Source organism: Thermobia domestica, chromosome 11, assembly GCF_964235325.1.
Source record: "Thermobia domestica chromosome 11, izTheDome1.hap1.1, whole genome shotgun sequence".
In the NCBI taxonomy this organism is placed as follows: Eukaryota; Metazoa; Arthropoda; class Insecta; order Zygentoma; family Lepismatidae; genus Thermobia; species Thermobia domestica.
Window position 1 is genome coordinate 102,905,813 of NC_137464.1, and position 18,333 is coordinate 102,924,145.

The 18,333-nt window shown below is 32.4% G+C and overlaps 1 protein-coding gene across 49 annotated transcripts in view; it reads right to left on the minus strand.

Moving 5' to 3' along the window:
* The window catches only part of LOC145664324 (uncharacterized), a 1,583,153-nt gene that overhangs the window by 680,952 nt on the left and 883,868 nt on the right, over nucleotides 1-18,333 (minus strand). For 44 of the 49 annotated variants that reach the window (XM_081730946.1, XM_081730945.1, XM_081730944.1 and 41 more), the window contains one exon: nucleotides 177-240. The exons of 3 other annotated variants lie outside the window; for them this stretch is intronic. In XM_081730946.1, coding sequence (XP_081587072.1) covers nucleotides 177-240 — 64 coding nt within the window. Of the gene's footprint in view, nucleotides 1-176; nucleotides 241-16,209; nucleotides 16,259-18,333 lie in introns of those variants that run through there. 2 more of the 49 variants (XM_081730924.1, XM_081730927.1) reach the window with 2 other exon arrangements.

Sequence of the window (18,333 nt, forward strand, 5' to 3'; positions counted from 1 at the left end):
TGAATCCTTATTATAAAAGCAAGACGTTTCAGTTTGCCAGTCACGCTCCTAATAGCTCACAACCAACATTGTAGTTGCCGTGACCTACGCTACCTCTTACATCACCCCAATTGTGTGGGTACGGACAAACAAAGACAAAATAGCATGAGTATTCAATAAATTCAAAATATACTCACTGTGCTGTTCCAAATTCTAGTAGATATGTAGAACGATGCCTCAACATCGGGGCTTTCAAAGCACCTGAAAGAGACAAAGCATAGCAATAATAAAGTGAAACTGATCAAAATAAAATCTTAATCGTTCGTAGAAAGATAGACACACGAGACTTTTAACCCTCGAAAAAGGGGACAAAAGTTGTATTCGAATATGAATACTTTGAACGGAAGTTGGAGTAATATGATTGAAACCTTCATCATCGTAAACTATCATCGAAGAACAACAACAAAGATGTATTCTGTGGAGTAACAAGATGCTTTTACAGGTAATATGTGGGCAAATATCAGATATATCTGTGTGACTATTAGGAGTACGTATGTCACCATTGGATAAAGACAAAATCTTCTTTAGTAGAATAAAAATTAGGCCATACTTTCTTTTTAGCACCATAATTTAAATGCTTTCCCCAATTTTCTCGAAAACAGGTCATGAGAATTTTCCATGAGCATGTCATTTTGTCCAGTTTGATCTGATATAGCGATTGAAAGGCATATGGGTTATCAACACTATAGTAAAAGGATTATAGTAAAGATGAAATTAAAATTTTAGTTCACTCGTAATTTTCTCCTATATCTTTTAACCATGATGTGTAGTGTCGCCTTACTAATGTCATACTGGGGACAAGGCGGCTCAATGGTAGAGCGCTTAGGTCTAGTGAGTGGGTTCCTGGTTTGATCCCCGGCCAAGTAAGTTTGCGGTGGACAACATCTTGTCCGTGGGTTTGCTCGGGTATCCCTGGTTCCTCCCACATTGCCGTTCAATTCTTCCATGATCATTCGTTTGCCTTAATCATTGTTTCCCTTAGCCTAAAGGTCATAATCGTGGAACAGTAAACTGGAAGAAAGATTTGCTAACGCCATACTGAATTATTTTATCAGAATATGTTTTAGTATCAGTTTCACACCTCAATAAATGACATGATTATATGTTTCAGTATTAGTTTCACCTCAATAAGTGACATGGTTATATGTTTCAGTATTAGTTTCACGTCAATAAGTGACATGGGTATATGTTTCAGTATTATTTTCACCTCAATAAGTGACATGGTTATCGTATGGCATCAATTTTTTAGTCCATAAATTTTTTGCTCCATTTTCTCGAAAACTGCGCATAAGCTTTTAGACTTATACATATTTTTTTTTCAGTTCAATAAAATCTATCGATTGGACAAAATTGATTGCGTTAAACGCTAATAATGTCGTAGAATTTACGAATGTAAATAATACATATTCCCATTAAGTACCTTTCCTTACTGGTAGCTATCAGCGAAAATTTGACACTTAAGATGATGTTTTGAAACATCTATACATAACAATTTGGAGGAGCAAAGTTGGTAAATATATATTTTAGTTTACTGACAATATTTATTAATACTCTCCAAGCGGATTTCATTATAATGCTTTCCTACATCCTAATTTTGTTTTAGCTAATAATCACTCAAGTTGAATACGATGTTATATGAAATTATGGTTAATCATTTTCTTTCTATATATTAAAAAAACATTATTCAAGATAGTTTCGGATCACGCTTTACACAGTGCTAACTTATTGAGCTTGTGAAATGTCTGTTTCTTGCAACTGGGGATGTGTTTTTGGAAAGTATCTGAACCCTTTTCCCGTTAGTATATGCATAGGAATTGAATTTGGAGTTAAAATGGTATCTGGAGTGTCACTATTCATCTCAGCGATCCCGAAAACTTTGGGCTGAATACTAATATCGATCGTTTTCTGTTATTTTTACACGTCATCCCCCCTTCTGCATTTCCAAAAATGTGCTAAAAACCTGAATTACGCTAGGATCATAGGATTAGGTTAGACATTCATATACAAAAAATCATTAAGATTGGTGTAGCGGTCGAGAAGGAGTTTAGAGAACATACATCGCTACATTCATTACTGACGTTATTGTAGCAAATTCTCAGTGACATGGTATCGACTTCCGGTTTCAAAGTGGGTCACTGTGGACGAAGAAAGTAAGAGTAAGAATTGATATCTTGAAATGTATTCTGCTTCCTAAGAATACACCGCTTCTGAAACTAGAAGTAGTAGAGATTTTTTATTTCCTGTTTCAATGTTGGTTCTCCATGCAACTAAATCAAAAAGATATAGCATTTTTTAAATATATATATATATTTTTTTTCTATATTTTTTCTAAGAAATAAAATCTTTAAGTTTGACGTCCCACGAATGTGTCCTTGAGGCTAAGGGAGACAGTGATTAAAGCAAATGAAAGATTGTGAAAGAATTAGTGGAATGAGAAAGTTAGAGAAAACGGGAGTACCTCGAGAAACCTATTTACTCGATGTTGTTCAACATAAACTAACTTAAACGGAATCGAATCAGGGACCCCGCAGACTAGAAGCAAACGCTCTACCACTGAGACACTCTGTTCATTTTCTAAGAAAATGATTCATTTCAGCCCCTATTGCTCTATTAAAACCAGCCTAAATCTATTACTTTCAGCTTCATATATTGGACCACTATATTTTATAGTGAAACGTAACTCACTTGTTTTATTTACTGGTGTAAGTGTAAGGACATTTTTTGTACCTTGAAATTACGAATTTATCACCTTTCACATCAAATTTTACAACAGGAAGGAAATTGGTCCTTTTGCTGCTATAAAGAGTAGAAACTGGATTAGTTCCTCATAGAATAAGATGCTATGGAGTCACTTTGTTTCTCTGACAATATACTTTCAATTTCCTCAAATAGAAACTTTTTTGTAGTAGTAAATTAATTTTAGTCCAATGTAGTAAATTGCACAGGTTTGTTATTAAAATATATGCTACAATTAAAAGAAATATTAACAAGTTTTACATTATTATACATAAATGAACGACGTCAATATCTTAGACTATATAAATAGAGCCACAAATTTTGTTATTAGATATGGTTACCTATACAAATACTTTTCAAAATTTTCTTCACAGACTAGTGGCATATAGTGACATAGAATAACTAATGATAGCATTGTAGTTTAACATTTCCCTTCTTTCCTTACATTAAGGAATTACTCAAGAACAACGTAGTTAAAAAATCGCATTCGATTAATTTAAGAAACGGCCATCATATTTTTTTTTAAATAATTAAATAGGACTAAACATTCTCGTTGTAAGTACTCAAGCCCTTATATACAGTCATTACTGAAATATTTACTTCTGAAATACGAACAAAGCTAAAATTAATATTTTTGAAGGTCTTCGACGGAAGCAAACACACTCCACCAGTAAATTACTACGTCTAGTTCTTCAGAAAAATATGTATTACATTTTGAAGCTAATAATGAAACATATATTTATGAAATATGAATATTAAATCATTAAAGATGTGAAACTATTTAAAAACGAAAATTTTTCATTATTATCCTCCAATTATGTATCATCATTATCATTACAAAAAATTAAGGGTTCTCATGAAAACTTTTAAAAAAAGTTTATACTAGACTTATAGAATGGCGAACATCAAAAATGCATTTATTACGCGATATAGGGACCATGAGATATATAAATCGATTGACATATTTTATTTTTAATGATTTCGAAACAATTTATTACTAAAGTTACTCTGAAGTTTGATAATAAAAATAAAAATTCTCCGGAGGAGTTTTTCAAATTTTCTTCTTACTCCTTTCCTCAAAATGAAGTAATTTTACTGGAAAGGTGAACATAGAAGATTGTAAATGTCTGGAAGCTTTTAATGATTTTGTTTCAATTTCATAAATAAAACTTTAATTATCAACAATATAATATCGTATAAGTAACTTTTTTTTTTTTTTTTTAAAGAAAAATCTAGGAAGAGTAATTTACGTTTGGAGGTAAGTGGTTTAAGTACATTTTTAAAAGAAAATAAACTTGCGTCAGTTGATTTTGTGCACATTTTACTTTTGGAGATGGGTTAATTTTCGAACAATTTTCTAAAAACACTTCAAATGGTTTTGTTTGTATTTCACACATAAATAATTCATAAATACCGAAAGAAGTAGCTCAAGTGGTAGAGCGTTAGCTTCGCATTCGGGAGGTCGTGGGTTCGGTTCCCGCTGCCGACCATCCTGACTTGGGTTTTCCGACTGGGGATATGACTGTAAGATATACTAGTAAAAGATATGGTCATTGGTCTTGCTGTAAAGCACGAGGTAAATTTTGACAAAAATGTTGCAAAAGATTTATCCTATATCGATAACAGTTCAGCGTATTTAGGTGTTCATTGTCGTTATTACTTACTTCGGAATGTTTCCAGGTGGTATATTATGATAATATTTGAAACTCTATGTACATTAGTAAGAAACATTTCAACAAAATAATGAATCAACCAATATCCTTCCCTCTTTATACTTCAATTAATCTATTTGTTTTATGTGCTGCAGACAATTTTTTTTTTCATCAATGTCACTAGTCAGGAATGTACACAGGGGTGCATCCTAGAAATCATGACCTCTCCGAAATCTCGACTTTTTCTGTAAATTTAGTTTAGTAGAGGATGCGTTTACAAATTTGAATATAATTTACCCTCATATTGAATTTGGAACCCCTCAAGAATCTTTCGATCTTTCATTGAAATAAATTCCCGCGTACGTGCCTATCACTAGTCATTGTTTCTTAGCAATCTCCATATATAAAAGAAGTCCTGACTAACTAACTGATCAATGCCTAGGACAAACTACTTAAGGAAGAAGCTAGACATTTGTACAATTCATAGGATTTCTAAAGACAAAACCCTACAAAGCAATAGTTTCTGGAAATTCGAGAACGAAGGAAGCCGGGGAGAGGAGCTGTAAATATTATATAATAAGATGTCAATATCTCAGATTTCCTTAAGTTTAGGGAAATGCAAATTGGTATTTTGACTATTCGTTTAAAGTAATTCGACACGTGTTTCAATGGTTTTTAATATTTGATAACTAGAATATACAACGGTATGTTGTATTCTTTATTGTATACTTGTATTCTCTTCGAGCAATAGTTGGTTTACAAATAAGTACAAGCCAGTTTATTTTATAGAGGAAGAAAAAGAAGAAAATAATATAAGATTAATATAGGTATTTCGAATATATAATTGGAATGTTGATATGTAACCAGAGCGACGAACTGAAGGTTGTCATAGAAACAAACAAACAAGTTATAAGGTAATGTAATGTAATGTCATGGAATCGCTGTTATGTTGTATGTGAGTTAATGTTTACGAAGCTTCAAAAGGTAATAAAAGATTTAATAAGGTAATTTAAAAATCGGTCAATTTACGAACCAGTGAGTTATATAGTTTGTGATTGATAAATATATTTTGCTACAAATAGAAGAAAAGAAAAGGGATGGTTCACTAAGGTGCCCATACGAGTAATCGTTCTAGTAACATGTTCGGTATCTGCCTCTAGACCCTATCCTTCTTTTTTAATCTGGATGTGGTAGATATTTCTGGTTTTAAAGTTAGACCTACATAGTTTGGAAATCAATTAGGATTTTCATATTAAGCGAAAGTAACTCGTTTCAGTGTAAGATTTTTTTAAAAAAGAAAATAGCTAAATATCTTTTATAACAATACTTTCATATTTTCAACATTTCCAATCGGATCTACAAAAGTAATTCCAGATATCGTTATAGAATTTGATCAGAAAAATTCTTCAACAATATATACTATACTAATGTATGTACTTGTATAATCTTTTCAAATTGTCAGTGGTGATAGAAAATGACACTCTCAATACAGAAGTTTTTTTTTTTAAATTACTACGTAGCTATTAACATTTAACTAGATAGTGTCCAACTCATTTTCTCTAATAATAATAACGCAACGATTTTATATTCATTAACTTCTGATCTTCTTTCAATTACAATATAATGATTAACTTGAATAAAATAATGTAAAAAATAAAGAAATATCTGTATAGCATACAACAAATGCTATTAAATAAGCTAGTAACAATCCACAGTTTCTCTCTTATATGCCACAAATTGCAAGGGAAATTTGTAACACTATTGTCGGATGCTAGAATTTCCGAACTAAACTGAAGCTCCTGGAAAGAAAAATTGGATTATTAAATAGTTTCAATAAGTGTTAAACAGCAAACTTTTCAAACTCACAAAATTACACTCTTGTATGAGTGCATACCATAGGTTAAGCCCTAACCTCATTTTCATTTAATACAATGAAAAATGTTTTTCCGCTTTCTTCCATGTTTAACCTGGAATGTAAGAAAAGGAAAGGTATAGGTGTTCCAATTTTGTGCGTGACTTTTTAGTTCAGTCGAATTCTATGCGGAAAATGGAGAAACCCAAAATATGTCCGCAGTAAATCGAAGGAGAGGGGAGGGGAATTTGTAAGTCATTGTATGAGAATACATAAATAGAATTGAAGGTATATCCAAATATTTTTATTTACACTTATTCAAATTGACAAATCCTTCAGTTTCATTATTCTTTAAATGTTACACTAATAATTACATATGTTTTTATTCTCATCTCTAACAAGAGAGTGAGTTAAGATTTATAACGTGATTTAATATTAACGTTAATTGTTTTCCCCCTGGAACTCTATTTCTTTCTTACAATGTTTATAAGGCCTTGTAGATAAATGCAATTCGTAACTTCAACTGTTCTTTCGTAGGTTATACGCTCGTATTTCGATGTCCAACTATCTGTATCATAATGTTCTTCATATATGTTAAGAAAATAGTTATATTATAAGAATCATAGTGTAAAAATCTGTATTGTCAAAGTTGTAAATATACTATATAAATGATCCAGTATTGACCTTAGCAGATAGGTTAAGTAAACTCTGCGAAGTTAGTATTTTTATTCTTAATAAATGAATTGTATATTATAGTACAAAAGACATTAAGAAATAAATATATATTTATAATGTTATGGAGTAATTACTGTACAAGTTATGAACAATACTTCATCGCAAGTTTTCATATATAGAAAAATAGCAAATTAATATTTTTGTGAAAAATTCTCTAACATTTGAAAAAATCAACAATTCAACATTTCTATGGAAGATTTTGTTTTCATAAATATTTTATTTTATACAACTTTGTTCCAGAGGTCTGTATACAACTATGTTTTTTGAAGAAAGATTAATTTATTTGGGTGTATTAAAATGGGAACCGATGGAAAATAAGTAAATCGGTTTTCATAGTATCATATAGCTAGTCATTCATAGCGGACGTCGAAAAAAGTACTTAACTTTAGAGAAAAGCACGGGATGGTTTCGAGAATCCTTATTTAGTGTAGATGAACGAGTTTAGAGAATTCGAATAAATCGGTATTCGGACAAAATGTGGCAGCCGAAACATGCCAGGGCAAAACCATTTCATAACAACTTACTCAGTGCAGAATATTCAACATATAGTTAACACAAGATCAGAAATTAACACAAAATATCATATAATTAACACAAAATAAACACATTAGCGGATATCTAGCGGATACCTGCTAAGCTATCTTTCTTTTCTTACTTTGTAAAATTTACAAAAATCCTATTGTTTGTTCTGTTTTGTCCTTTTTATAATTTTTTGTTCAAAGCATAATTTAAAATTATCATCCGACATTGTTTTAACCTAATTATGTGCTATTTTTAAAATATATACATACTATTAAATATTCTACACTGAAATATCACGATGGTTATATTTTGACCTCAGCTCTATACCAAGCGAGATTTCGCTCCATGAAGTTCTGGTCAAGTGAGATTCCCTCGACGAAATTTTGGAGGAGAACGTTTCCTATCAAGTGAGCTTTCGCTCCGTGATGTTCTGGCCAAGCGAGAATTCCCACCACAAAATTTTGCACAGCGAAATTTTGGCCAATCATGATTTCGCTTAGATGGGATTTTGAGTGGTGAAGTTTTGGCAAGCAAGATAGGAGTTAGGGCTGTATCGCCGGATCAATTTTAGGAAATTTACAGGGTCAATTGGAGAATTTATTTAAGTTTGCGAGGAAGAATGAATGAAAGTCAGGTAAGGAGAATAGTAAATGTTAAGCAAGTGATTAAATTTGGTAGTTGTTTTTTGATGTTGTAAGCGGCACTGTAAGTGGAGGCGGATGGACTATTTCGTGGAGAGGTACACTTGTTGTGCTATACGGATCCATAGATTGTAAAATGTACAGAAAATCTTGGGCAAGTCTTTAACTTGCCATTTCATTTCGAGAACAGAACACAACCAACGACTGCGGGACTTCTAACCCGTTCCTACTAGTATTACTACTACTATTCCTACTCTTACTCCTCCTTCTACTACTACTATTCCTACTCCTCCTCCTCTTACTACTACTACTACTTATATGAATGCGTATAGTAATACCGCACGCGTAATGTAACGTAATCCTAAGTAACGTAACTTAATGTAATCCAACCAAATATAACCGAATGCAGTACATTTTCGTATTTACTTTTCGATTTTCAATTTGGTCCAACGATGTAGCACTAACGCCCAAGAGAGATACACAAACAATTTTTTTGTACCCAAACCATTTTTAGACGCAAGACAGTGAGTTTCTCAGGGATATTACAGAAATTTAATAAAAGTTTGGTGCGTTACTCGGAACAAAGTTCATTTTCAATGTATTTTTATACCTCTTATAGATTCCTATCTACTTTCTACATTTCACTTTTTTCTTAAACTTCAAAATTCTGTTATACTAGGTATGAGAATCTTGATAGAGCGATGTGCCTCATCTAGTGGTCTGATTGTCAATCATGTTTAGAGTTAGTAAATGGTTAAGCGGTTAAGAGAAAGGAAAACTGTAGTCAGCGTTCCGAGAAACTTCGACAAATATTTCCAATCCTTGATGTAGAACATTAATTTCAGGTATCAATCATAGATGTTCAGGAACATTCTTAAACCAGGTAATGCATGCTAGTGTATGAACCGTTGTCAAATCATTCTTGTTAGAAAATTAAACTCTCGGTAATTTCTGTTCACATTAGGTTAGTTTAAGTTAGGTTAGGTTAGCTTAGCTTAGGTTATATTTTGTTAGTGTAGGGGACCAGCGTAATTTTCCAAAAAATGGTAGAATTTCGCTTATTTATACTAATATTAGGTTAGTTTAGGTTAGTTCAGATTAGGCTAGGTTAGGTTAGACTTGGTTACGTTATGTTAGATCTAATGTAATTGCATCATCCATTTCTCCTGTAAATTTTATGCTTTTTACGTGCTTCTGGACCCCTTCTGCTAAACATAACCCCAATTTAAAAAATAAGCTGTGTAACACACGCTAAATGAACTAACAATTATAGTGTGTGCAGAAAGCTACACAATCTTATGGTATAATCTCTTGAATTAGTTTTGTTTCGTTCGAAGTTAGGAATTACTGAGTAGTCATGGACTATAAGTTGGAACAGTGTATATCCATTATGATCAGGCATTAGCTTTTACTCATACCAATTCTGTTAATGTTATTACACGCTATTCCCCCAAGTTCATATTTTCCCGTTTCCTAAACCTACCACGATATCTCTACCCAAAATATTTCAGTCTAGAACTGAATATCACGTGAACAAATATCTCATAAAATTATGTTTTTCATGCACAGGCCTACTTGATCTTTGTATATAACTCGTATAATATCTGGTGACGTAAATTTTGTGGATTTCCACATGATGTGAAATTTTCCACTTCATTTTCCCAATTTTTTTAGCCCCTTTGGCTAAAAATAAAAAAAAAAGAAAACAAAAATTCTAGACCAGTAGTCCTAAAACCCTTTTCTGGCAATATCCCATTAGCCTCTCTAAAACGATGATGTGTTCCACTTTGTTATGTGATGTACACTACTGCTTGTGAACCTTACCCTCCCTTGCATTAACAATTAAAAAAAAAAAACTTGCTGCATTTACTTTTCAAAAAGAAAAAAGATAAAATACTGAAACAGATATAATTAGAAAGAATAATATAAAATAAAATAATATTGCATAAATACTAAAAATCTGGTAACTTTCGTAACAAGAAATATTCTCAAAATAACCTAAATATTACTACGTTGCTCAATCACTATCTAAGGAAGGGTTAATTTACGATTTTACCACAGAACAAAATCGAATTTGTTTTTAAATTTACTTATAATTTTAAGGAACGAGTTTTTTAATTTTATATATTGTTTAACGTACTTCATCCTTGAATTGTACTTCTGAAAAATTGAATTGCCACTAACACTGATGTAGATTTTATTGGTGAATATCATAAATTTCAGTACATCCTGCTTCGTTAACTTTAGCGTTCATCAAGTAATATAAACAGCACTTTATTCTTTATATACTTTCGGTTTCAATTCACTCGACATTTGTCTCGACGATAAGAGCTTTTACATGCATTTCCCGCTATCAATACAGTTTTAATTTCTCTGTTAATTGCAACATTATTTGTTAAAATTAATCCTAGGTATTACTTATTTTTATTGATTCTAGCTTGGTACTATTGATTACGATATCTCCGTCTTTCAGATTAATGTAGTTCCTAATGCTGGCATATTGTTTACCTTTTCTGCAGTTGGCTTCGGTTCAATGTTTTTCATTTGTTACTAACATAATATTTGACGAGCTCATTTCTGAAACGTTTCCTATCCCTTTAACAAAATTTGTGGCAATTCAGAAGAAAACACTTAATTATGTTAGAACATATTAGGTGTGGCAGAAAATAAGTTTTATCAGTCCAGAGAAATAACGCACCAATAAGTTTTAACAACTAATGTGTTTTTTTTTTTCTGAATTGCTAAATATTTTGCAAGGTGGCCAAGAGATGCATCAAAAATAAATTCGTCATTTGCTGCAACAATAGACATACATATTACCTTCCAAATTAGTCTCTTTGAAATGACTACTTGAGATTTAATTTACCAAACTAAAGGCTGCTTTCCTAATTCTATATTTTATTTGCGTAGCGTAAAGCAAATTAAAATAAATTATGTTCCAAAATAAAAAGTACACAAATCAGACAATATTATTTCGATAAAAAATTGGAAGCTAACAATCATCAAATACGTCATGAGCTATAATGCTTGAAAATATTTATAATTATTTCAACAATCAATACAAATCTAAATATGTAGTATACTATTAAGCACATATGTAGGAGTTTATTTCAGGAGGGAAAAGGGGTTTGGGGAGTCCGAATTAAATAAAGTTAATTATAAACTTACTCCTAAAATTAAATTAAATTTACAGAAGAGTTGTGGGATTTCGGCGTAGCTCGGACCCCTGGGCCTTACTCCCTGAATATGTCCCTGCATTCTACATTTAATTAACAAGTCATAGTGTGCCTTAATGCAGAGTCATTCTGATGCTTGATTAGTGACATACTAACGAGTTTGACTAACAAATGTTTCCTGCAGTAGTCAGGTCTTCAGTATGACGCTAATCATACGTCAAAACGACTCTGCATAAGGCGGAATAAGATTAACAGGTTCTTAAGCTGGTATTTGCAATGTAGATATAGGTAAATAATGTTATAGTTAACATGTAATGGAGTTACTGTTATACTTTTGCATTTCACTAAGATAATGTATCTAAAGAACTAGTGCTTATGCTACTGGTAAAAAGTGTTTTTTTTTTCAATTTTTTAAAAGCTAGCCGAAGGTTAGCTCCATGTTAGAGAGTTACGCCCTCTCTTAATCCACGCTCGAATAAATATCTTACTGTGTTTTTTATACTTATTTAATAGCGCAGAATCTACTGGAACTATTCTTAAACACATTTGTTCACGGGGACACGAGAAAAGTAACCTTAAATTTTGGATATAAATATTCCAAATCTGATGTCATTTTCCTCTTCTTCTCTGTACAAATACGTTCTAGAATAAATCCGTTCGATTAAGAGTCAAAATATTAGTATTTACAAAAAAATGTAATTAGAATTTATCCAAACGTGTACACTTTTACAATTGGCATATGACACAACTAAGGTTATACATCCTATGTTTGAATTCTTTATTCGCGTAACGGGGAGCGGGTCTGGACTGGAAAATTGATAATAGTTTCAGTTGCAGCGAGGAAGTGATTTTGAAAGTCAGTTAAGAACTATTTTTTGTACCTGAACGTATGTTAACAACTAGGTTCTGTAGCAAACTAAATCGCTCACTATTAAATTTAGTAGTAAAGTTATCGATTGTTTTCTAACTTTGAGAGGTTGCCTATTCTGGATAAACTTCCATAGTTTTATGTTTCTTAAGCAAAACTAAAAAAAAAAAAAAAAAAAAAAACATCACTTCAGTGGAGCCGTAGTTTTATTTTTACTTTTTTTGCGATACTTTATATATTTACGGTATTTTCTTCATAGCTAAGTCAAGTTTCGAATTCAAAGGTTACTTAAACAAAAATTTCGATCTTAAAAATCTACAGGTCACGAAATATTCACATCCTATCAACATTCCTGTGCTTTCCTATGCGCTTTTACAAATTTCTATTATAATGGTATATTGCAACTTGGTGATAAAGAAAACGCATGATTATTCTTAAAATTTATTTTTATATTTATCATACTGCTTGGATATAGATAAGTTTTTTTTTAACATAACTATGCAGTTTTGTAAGTTTGAAACAAAACTGTGATTGATTAAGGTTGGTTTAAAGGGACAAGTTTTGCCCATAGATGGCACTACAGTCTTCGTATCTCTTCCATATATTTTTATCTTTCACGAAAATTCACGATTTCTCTTACAAATTTCAACCTACAGACTTCAAATTTCTAGAAAAGGAACTTCATAATCTATCGAAGGCAATAATCCGTGTCGATTTCTGATTTAGAAATTTTTCATTGTTGAAATGGATATCCAAATCTTTAACAATGAAGCTGTTTCAATAATAAGGAAAATTCTAAATAAAAATTCGGCACGGATTGTTCCCTTTAATAGCTCATGAAGTTCCTTATCTAAAACTTTCAAGTCTCTACGTTGAAATTAGAAAAGAAATTGTAAATTTTCGTAAAAGATAAAAAATACATGGGAGAGATAGGAAGACTGTAGTGACATCTATCGGCAAAACTTGTCCCTTTACACTAACCTTGAAAGAGGATTGTAGGATGTAGCAAAATCATATATATTTGACTACAACTGTTACAATGCCTCCACCAAAAGGAGCATTAACAAAGCGTCTGCGGGTTAAAAATATTTCCATTTCTAGACACGAAAGGAAGATGTAAAAAAAAAAAAAAAAAAAGTTGTACCATAATAACACAACTACACTTTGTAGATTAGTTGAATTACTATCTTTTTTATTTAATGTTTTCTTAGTTGGTAGTTAGTGTTGTCACAGTTATTTTTTAACGTAAAAGAGAATAAAATTCTCTAACAAGTTAAAATCCTGACCGAATCTTGACCGTGCCCATGATGGAGAAAACTCTTTCGCAAGATACTTGAGTGCATAAAAGAGCCTAAATATATTTGTACGCCACGTACAATGATGAATACACTGGATCGTAGAGATTTCATTCATAAAGTAATTCTAGCAGTCACGACAGGCATTTTTTTGCATTTTCTTCCAACTTTGCATGCCAGTTGTTCATCATCTGTGGGTTTCCTGTTATGCCTTGTCCTCACTCTCCTGATCGGATCCTTCATCTTTGATACCCTTAACTCTAGCTTTTGCCTGTTTTGTTTTTTGGCTGGTATTGATATCTTTAGATTTTACTGATGAGTTTTCGGAAAAACTGAACTTCTTTTCGAATATTTTTTTCTTCATTTTGCAATGCTAGAGAACACTTCAACACTCTTACTTCGTTGAAGTGGGATGGATGTAGTTACGTAATGTTTTCCATAAGAGCTTCATTCGAAACAAAACTCCTGGATTGCGGTTTGAACAATCATTTTGAAAATTTTTAGTTCAAACTATTTTGATGGCAAAGACAAACTATTTCTTGCTTCGGTTCTGGAAATTTCATTACGTTGTAGTTTTCAATTAGGTATTATCTTAGTTGGAAGAAAACTTTCGATTTGAACATTATAATTTTCTTTCGTGTACGTGCTTCTGTAATAAAATTTCAAGCCATACGTGGACGATTATATCCACATTGATAGGAAAGAAAAATAAAGTTAAACTGTTCCGCAACCCAAAGGAAGAATAGTTTAATTAGGTATAATATATAAACTTAGGTACACTCATGTCCAAAATTATTGTCGCATGTCTATAAATATCTTTTTGTAGGAATATAATTTGATAACGAAATCGCCCGGTATTTCCTACAATGGTAGTGTGTGTATAATTGGCGAAGACATGTATGTGGCAAATTTCATTTCAAAAGACCAGTAAATAAGAACAACAAAACGAAAATAAAACTTTCTTGCCCATTTAGCAACATTTTATTTTACTCATTCTAATTTTGGTATTTATAATTCTTTCCCTATGAAATTTACTACAAATATACATTTGCCGATTACACACATAGTATCAGTATTAAAAGTATCTGCAAAGTCATTATCCAATTATATTCTTACAAGAAGATAGTTATAGATATGCGACAATAATTTTGGACATGAGTGTATATAATTTTCTCGTTCTAGAACAACTCACAATGACAATTAAGTATGGTTTGATTCATATCACTAAGAAATGTTCATTTTGTATAGTGTTTAGGCCCAACCCTACTGGTTAGTTGCTAAGAACGAGACCTGGAGTTTAAAGTGCAACTCAAACAACTACGTCCCATGTTGTTGCCCTTTACCCTAAGGGAGACTATGATTCAAGCAAGTGATTGATGGAATGAGAAAGTGGAAGAAAACGGGAGTGCCCGGAGAAAACCCATGGATATGATGTCCAACCGCAAATTTACTTGGATGGAAATCAAACCAGGGACCCCAAGTACCAGGGATAAGCGCTCTACCGCTGAGTCACCGTTCACCATCCACATTCAATGAGTTCCTGGGAATCGAATATGGAAGCACTCACGAAGAATGAGACATCTCTAGACCCACTATTTAAAAAATGTCTTCGATATTTTGATGTTGATCTAAAATTAAGCGAACATGGATGTTATTGATTACCAGAAAGTATGCATATTTGCACATTAATTCTTCTGAGCTCCATCAAATGTTTGGAATGTTTCTGAAAAAAAAAAAATTCCTTATGGTACTCCCACGAAAAATAGTCACATCCTGAATTAAAATCTGGACTCTGAGGGAGTAAAGATTTTCCGTCATGAAACTAGTCTGGATCAAAATTTGATGAGTTCAGAAGACTTATTGTTAAACCGTGGAATGAAATTACAGAAAACATGTACCATGTTCGCTTAAATTAGTTCCAACATCAACATCAAACTTATCATCTTGTTCAATCTTTAGATTGTAAAAAAAAAAAAAAAAAAAAAAGAAAGAAAGAAAGAAAAAAGAAAAAAGAAAGATAAATACAGAAAAGGAGCTTCGAATTTGTTTGTTTTAAAAGTATCTATGGGAAAACTTTACGAAGCTTATATTGAAAGCCCTAAATATAGGGACTTCCTTCTTTATCATGTTGGCATGTTTAACAGCGTTGGTCCCTCTGGCAGTTGTAGGGTACCCAGGTGGGCAAGTCCGCCATTGCTCGGGATCCATGGACGGATACTGTCAAAAACAGTTCCATCGTATTCATGTCTTCAATAGACTTAAAAAAGAATGACAATTACAATTGTAAAACTTTGAGTTTTACGTCCCACGGTTATGCCGGTTAGGCTAAAGGAGACGGTGCTGATGAGTAATGAATGAAATGGTGGAATGAAGAAAGTGGGAGGAAACGGGAGAACCCCGAGAAAACCCACGCACACGGTGTTTGTCCACCACAAAGTTAACTTGGCGGAGGCTGGGATCGAACCCGGGACACCTAGCACCAGAGGTGAACGCTCTACCACTGAGCCACCGCGGCCCCCGACAATTACAATTGTATCGAAGCGTAAGCACTTTTGCCACTGACATAAGCTTTAGTTCAAATATACTATTTTTGAGGTCATTTTCTCCTGACCTTTTGGAAAGATATGTTAAAAACAGTTGCACTGAATTCAACATCCTCAAATTACTATTAAAAATTGTAACTGGAAACTTACCCAAACTTGAGCACTCTTTACTAGCATCAGCGTTAGTTCCTCTGTTCTCGTCTCTGTCGAATTGTTAGGCTCCCAAACTACGCTATGAATAAGTATCGGTGGCCTTATAGAATAAACTATGTTCGTTTGTCTGTCTGTCGACAGGTATCACAGCAGAAAGAGTAAGGGACATCGAGAAGTGTTTATTATTATTATTATTATTATTATTATTATTATTATTATTATTATTATTATTATTATTATTACAAGAGATCCAGACCTTTTTTTCAAATCGGAAATGGTAGAAGTTAGTTATTTCCGGTTTCAACAGATAATAAAAACGGAAACACATACCAACAAGTTGTCTTTTGCAGTTGATTGAGCGTCTCAAGAGAACATATCAAAACCACCCGAAATATTTTACCGAAATCAGGACTGGTCCAAATTTACTATTATTTCCGGTTTCATAACTGATTTTCATAGAAAAAAAATGTTAATACATATCGAGAAGCTGTTTCTTGCTATTGAATCAACGTCCCAAGAATAATTTCTATATTTTCGTTAACACTCTATTCAAATCGGAAGTGGCAGAAATCAACCATTTCCGATTTCAACGTTGATCACTCTAGAATAAAACGGTAATAAATAGTGATAAACTTTTTTTTTCAATTTAATTGGTGTCTCAAGTGAACATATGATTACTACCCGCAACTCTCTGCCAAGACCGGAAGTGGTTAAGACTTACTATTGCTTTCGTAGCAAATATTGATGTCCAGAGAGCGAAAAGAGTAACAAATATCGAAAAGAATTTCTTTGCCATCGACTCAGCGTCCCAAGAATAGATTTCATCTCCTCTGTCAAATTGAAAGTAGTAGAATTCAACCGTTTCCTGTTTCAGTGTTGATCGCCATAGGATAGAAACGGTAAAATGATACAAATTATTGTATTTTTGTTTTTCTGGAATCGATTTGTAAAATTTGAAAAATGAAAGAGAGAGATCCCGGTGGTGATCGTTTGTAGCGCCAGATTCTGTAATAATAAAAATAAAAAAATGAGATGGCGGGTTTTTGGTTCATATTCCGTCTGTCACTATTTATTCCCTGTGCACCACCGTTAAAGTCTCCGTTCCCCGAACTAAAATGGTTTGTGACTCGATAAGGACTAGTTTCACGGTTTGGAAATCCTATCTCCCCGCGGTGTCCCAGGGCTTTAGGGAAACAAGATCCCTCTAGAACCGTGTAAGCAAATGAAACTTGATATTATTTGCATACGTATTTAGTATTCACATGCTGCAACGCTGAAAGAGAATTTTGCTCTAATGTTTGGTCTGTGTGGACGAACTAGACTGACTTTCACTTTCCAAGTGGACTGAATGATAATAGTAATAATAATAATAATACCAGAAAATAAGCGAATATCTAGAATTTAAAATTTTAGTTGAAAATTTTGAAAATCAGTCTAATTCCCACTAGAATCGAGAAATTGCTTATATTGCCTAATTCGTCTAACAGATCCTTTGGAAACCAATGTTATGCTTAAGGTTAGGGATACAACTTGTTTATGAAAGAAAAAGCTTACGAATTTGAGGTTAACAATGTAATAAAAGTTTTAATGAGCAAACGAAAACAACAACAAGAAAATTAAGCAGGCCGAAAATTAACATTGAATTTTGAGTTTTATGACAACAAATGTTCAGAATAAGGCATTAGGCCTTAACACAAAAAGAAATCAATTTAAGTAAATTACATCTGGGCTTTCTTTCTTGAACTATGTAGTGAATGAATTGTTATCATTAACCTGACACCATGAACAAACTATGGAATTGATGTCTATAACTAGTGCTAGATGCAATCTTACATTGTTTATATTTTATATAGAGCTTTCATAATTTACATATATGTCATACCAAACTGGTTAGATCACAATCTTGCATTTGAAAATACCTAATTATTTGACATCGTATGCTAAGCATATAGTTTACGTTGATCAGCTTATATGTTCTGATTATGAACTTTCCAATATTTACGAAATTAAGATATTATATCGCTTGATGGAATTTGAATATAACTACCTACATCTTATTTGGGTGAAAACTAAATATTGGAATGATTTAAAATAAGTTGAAACGAGTTGAAGTAAGTGGAA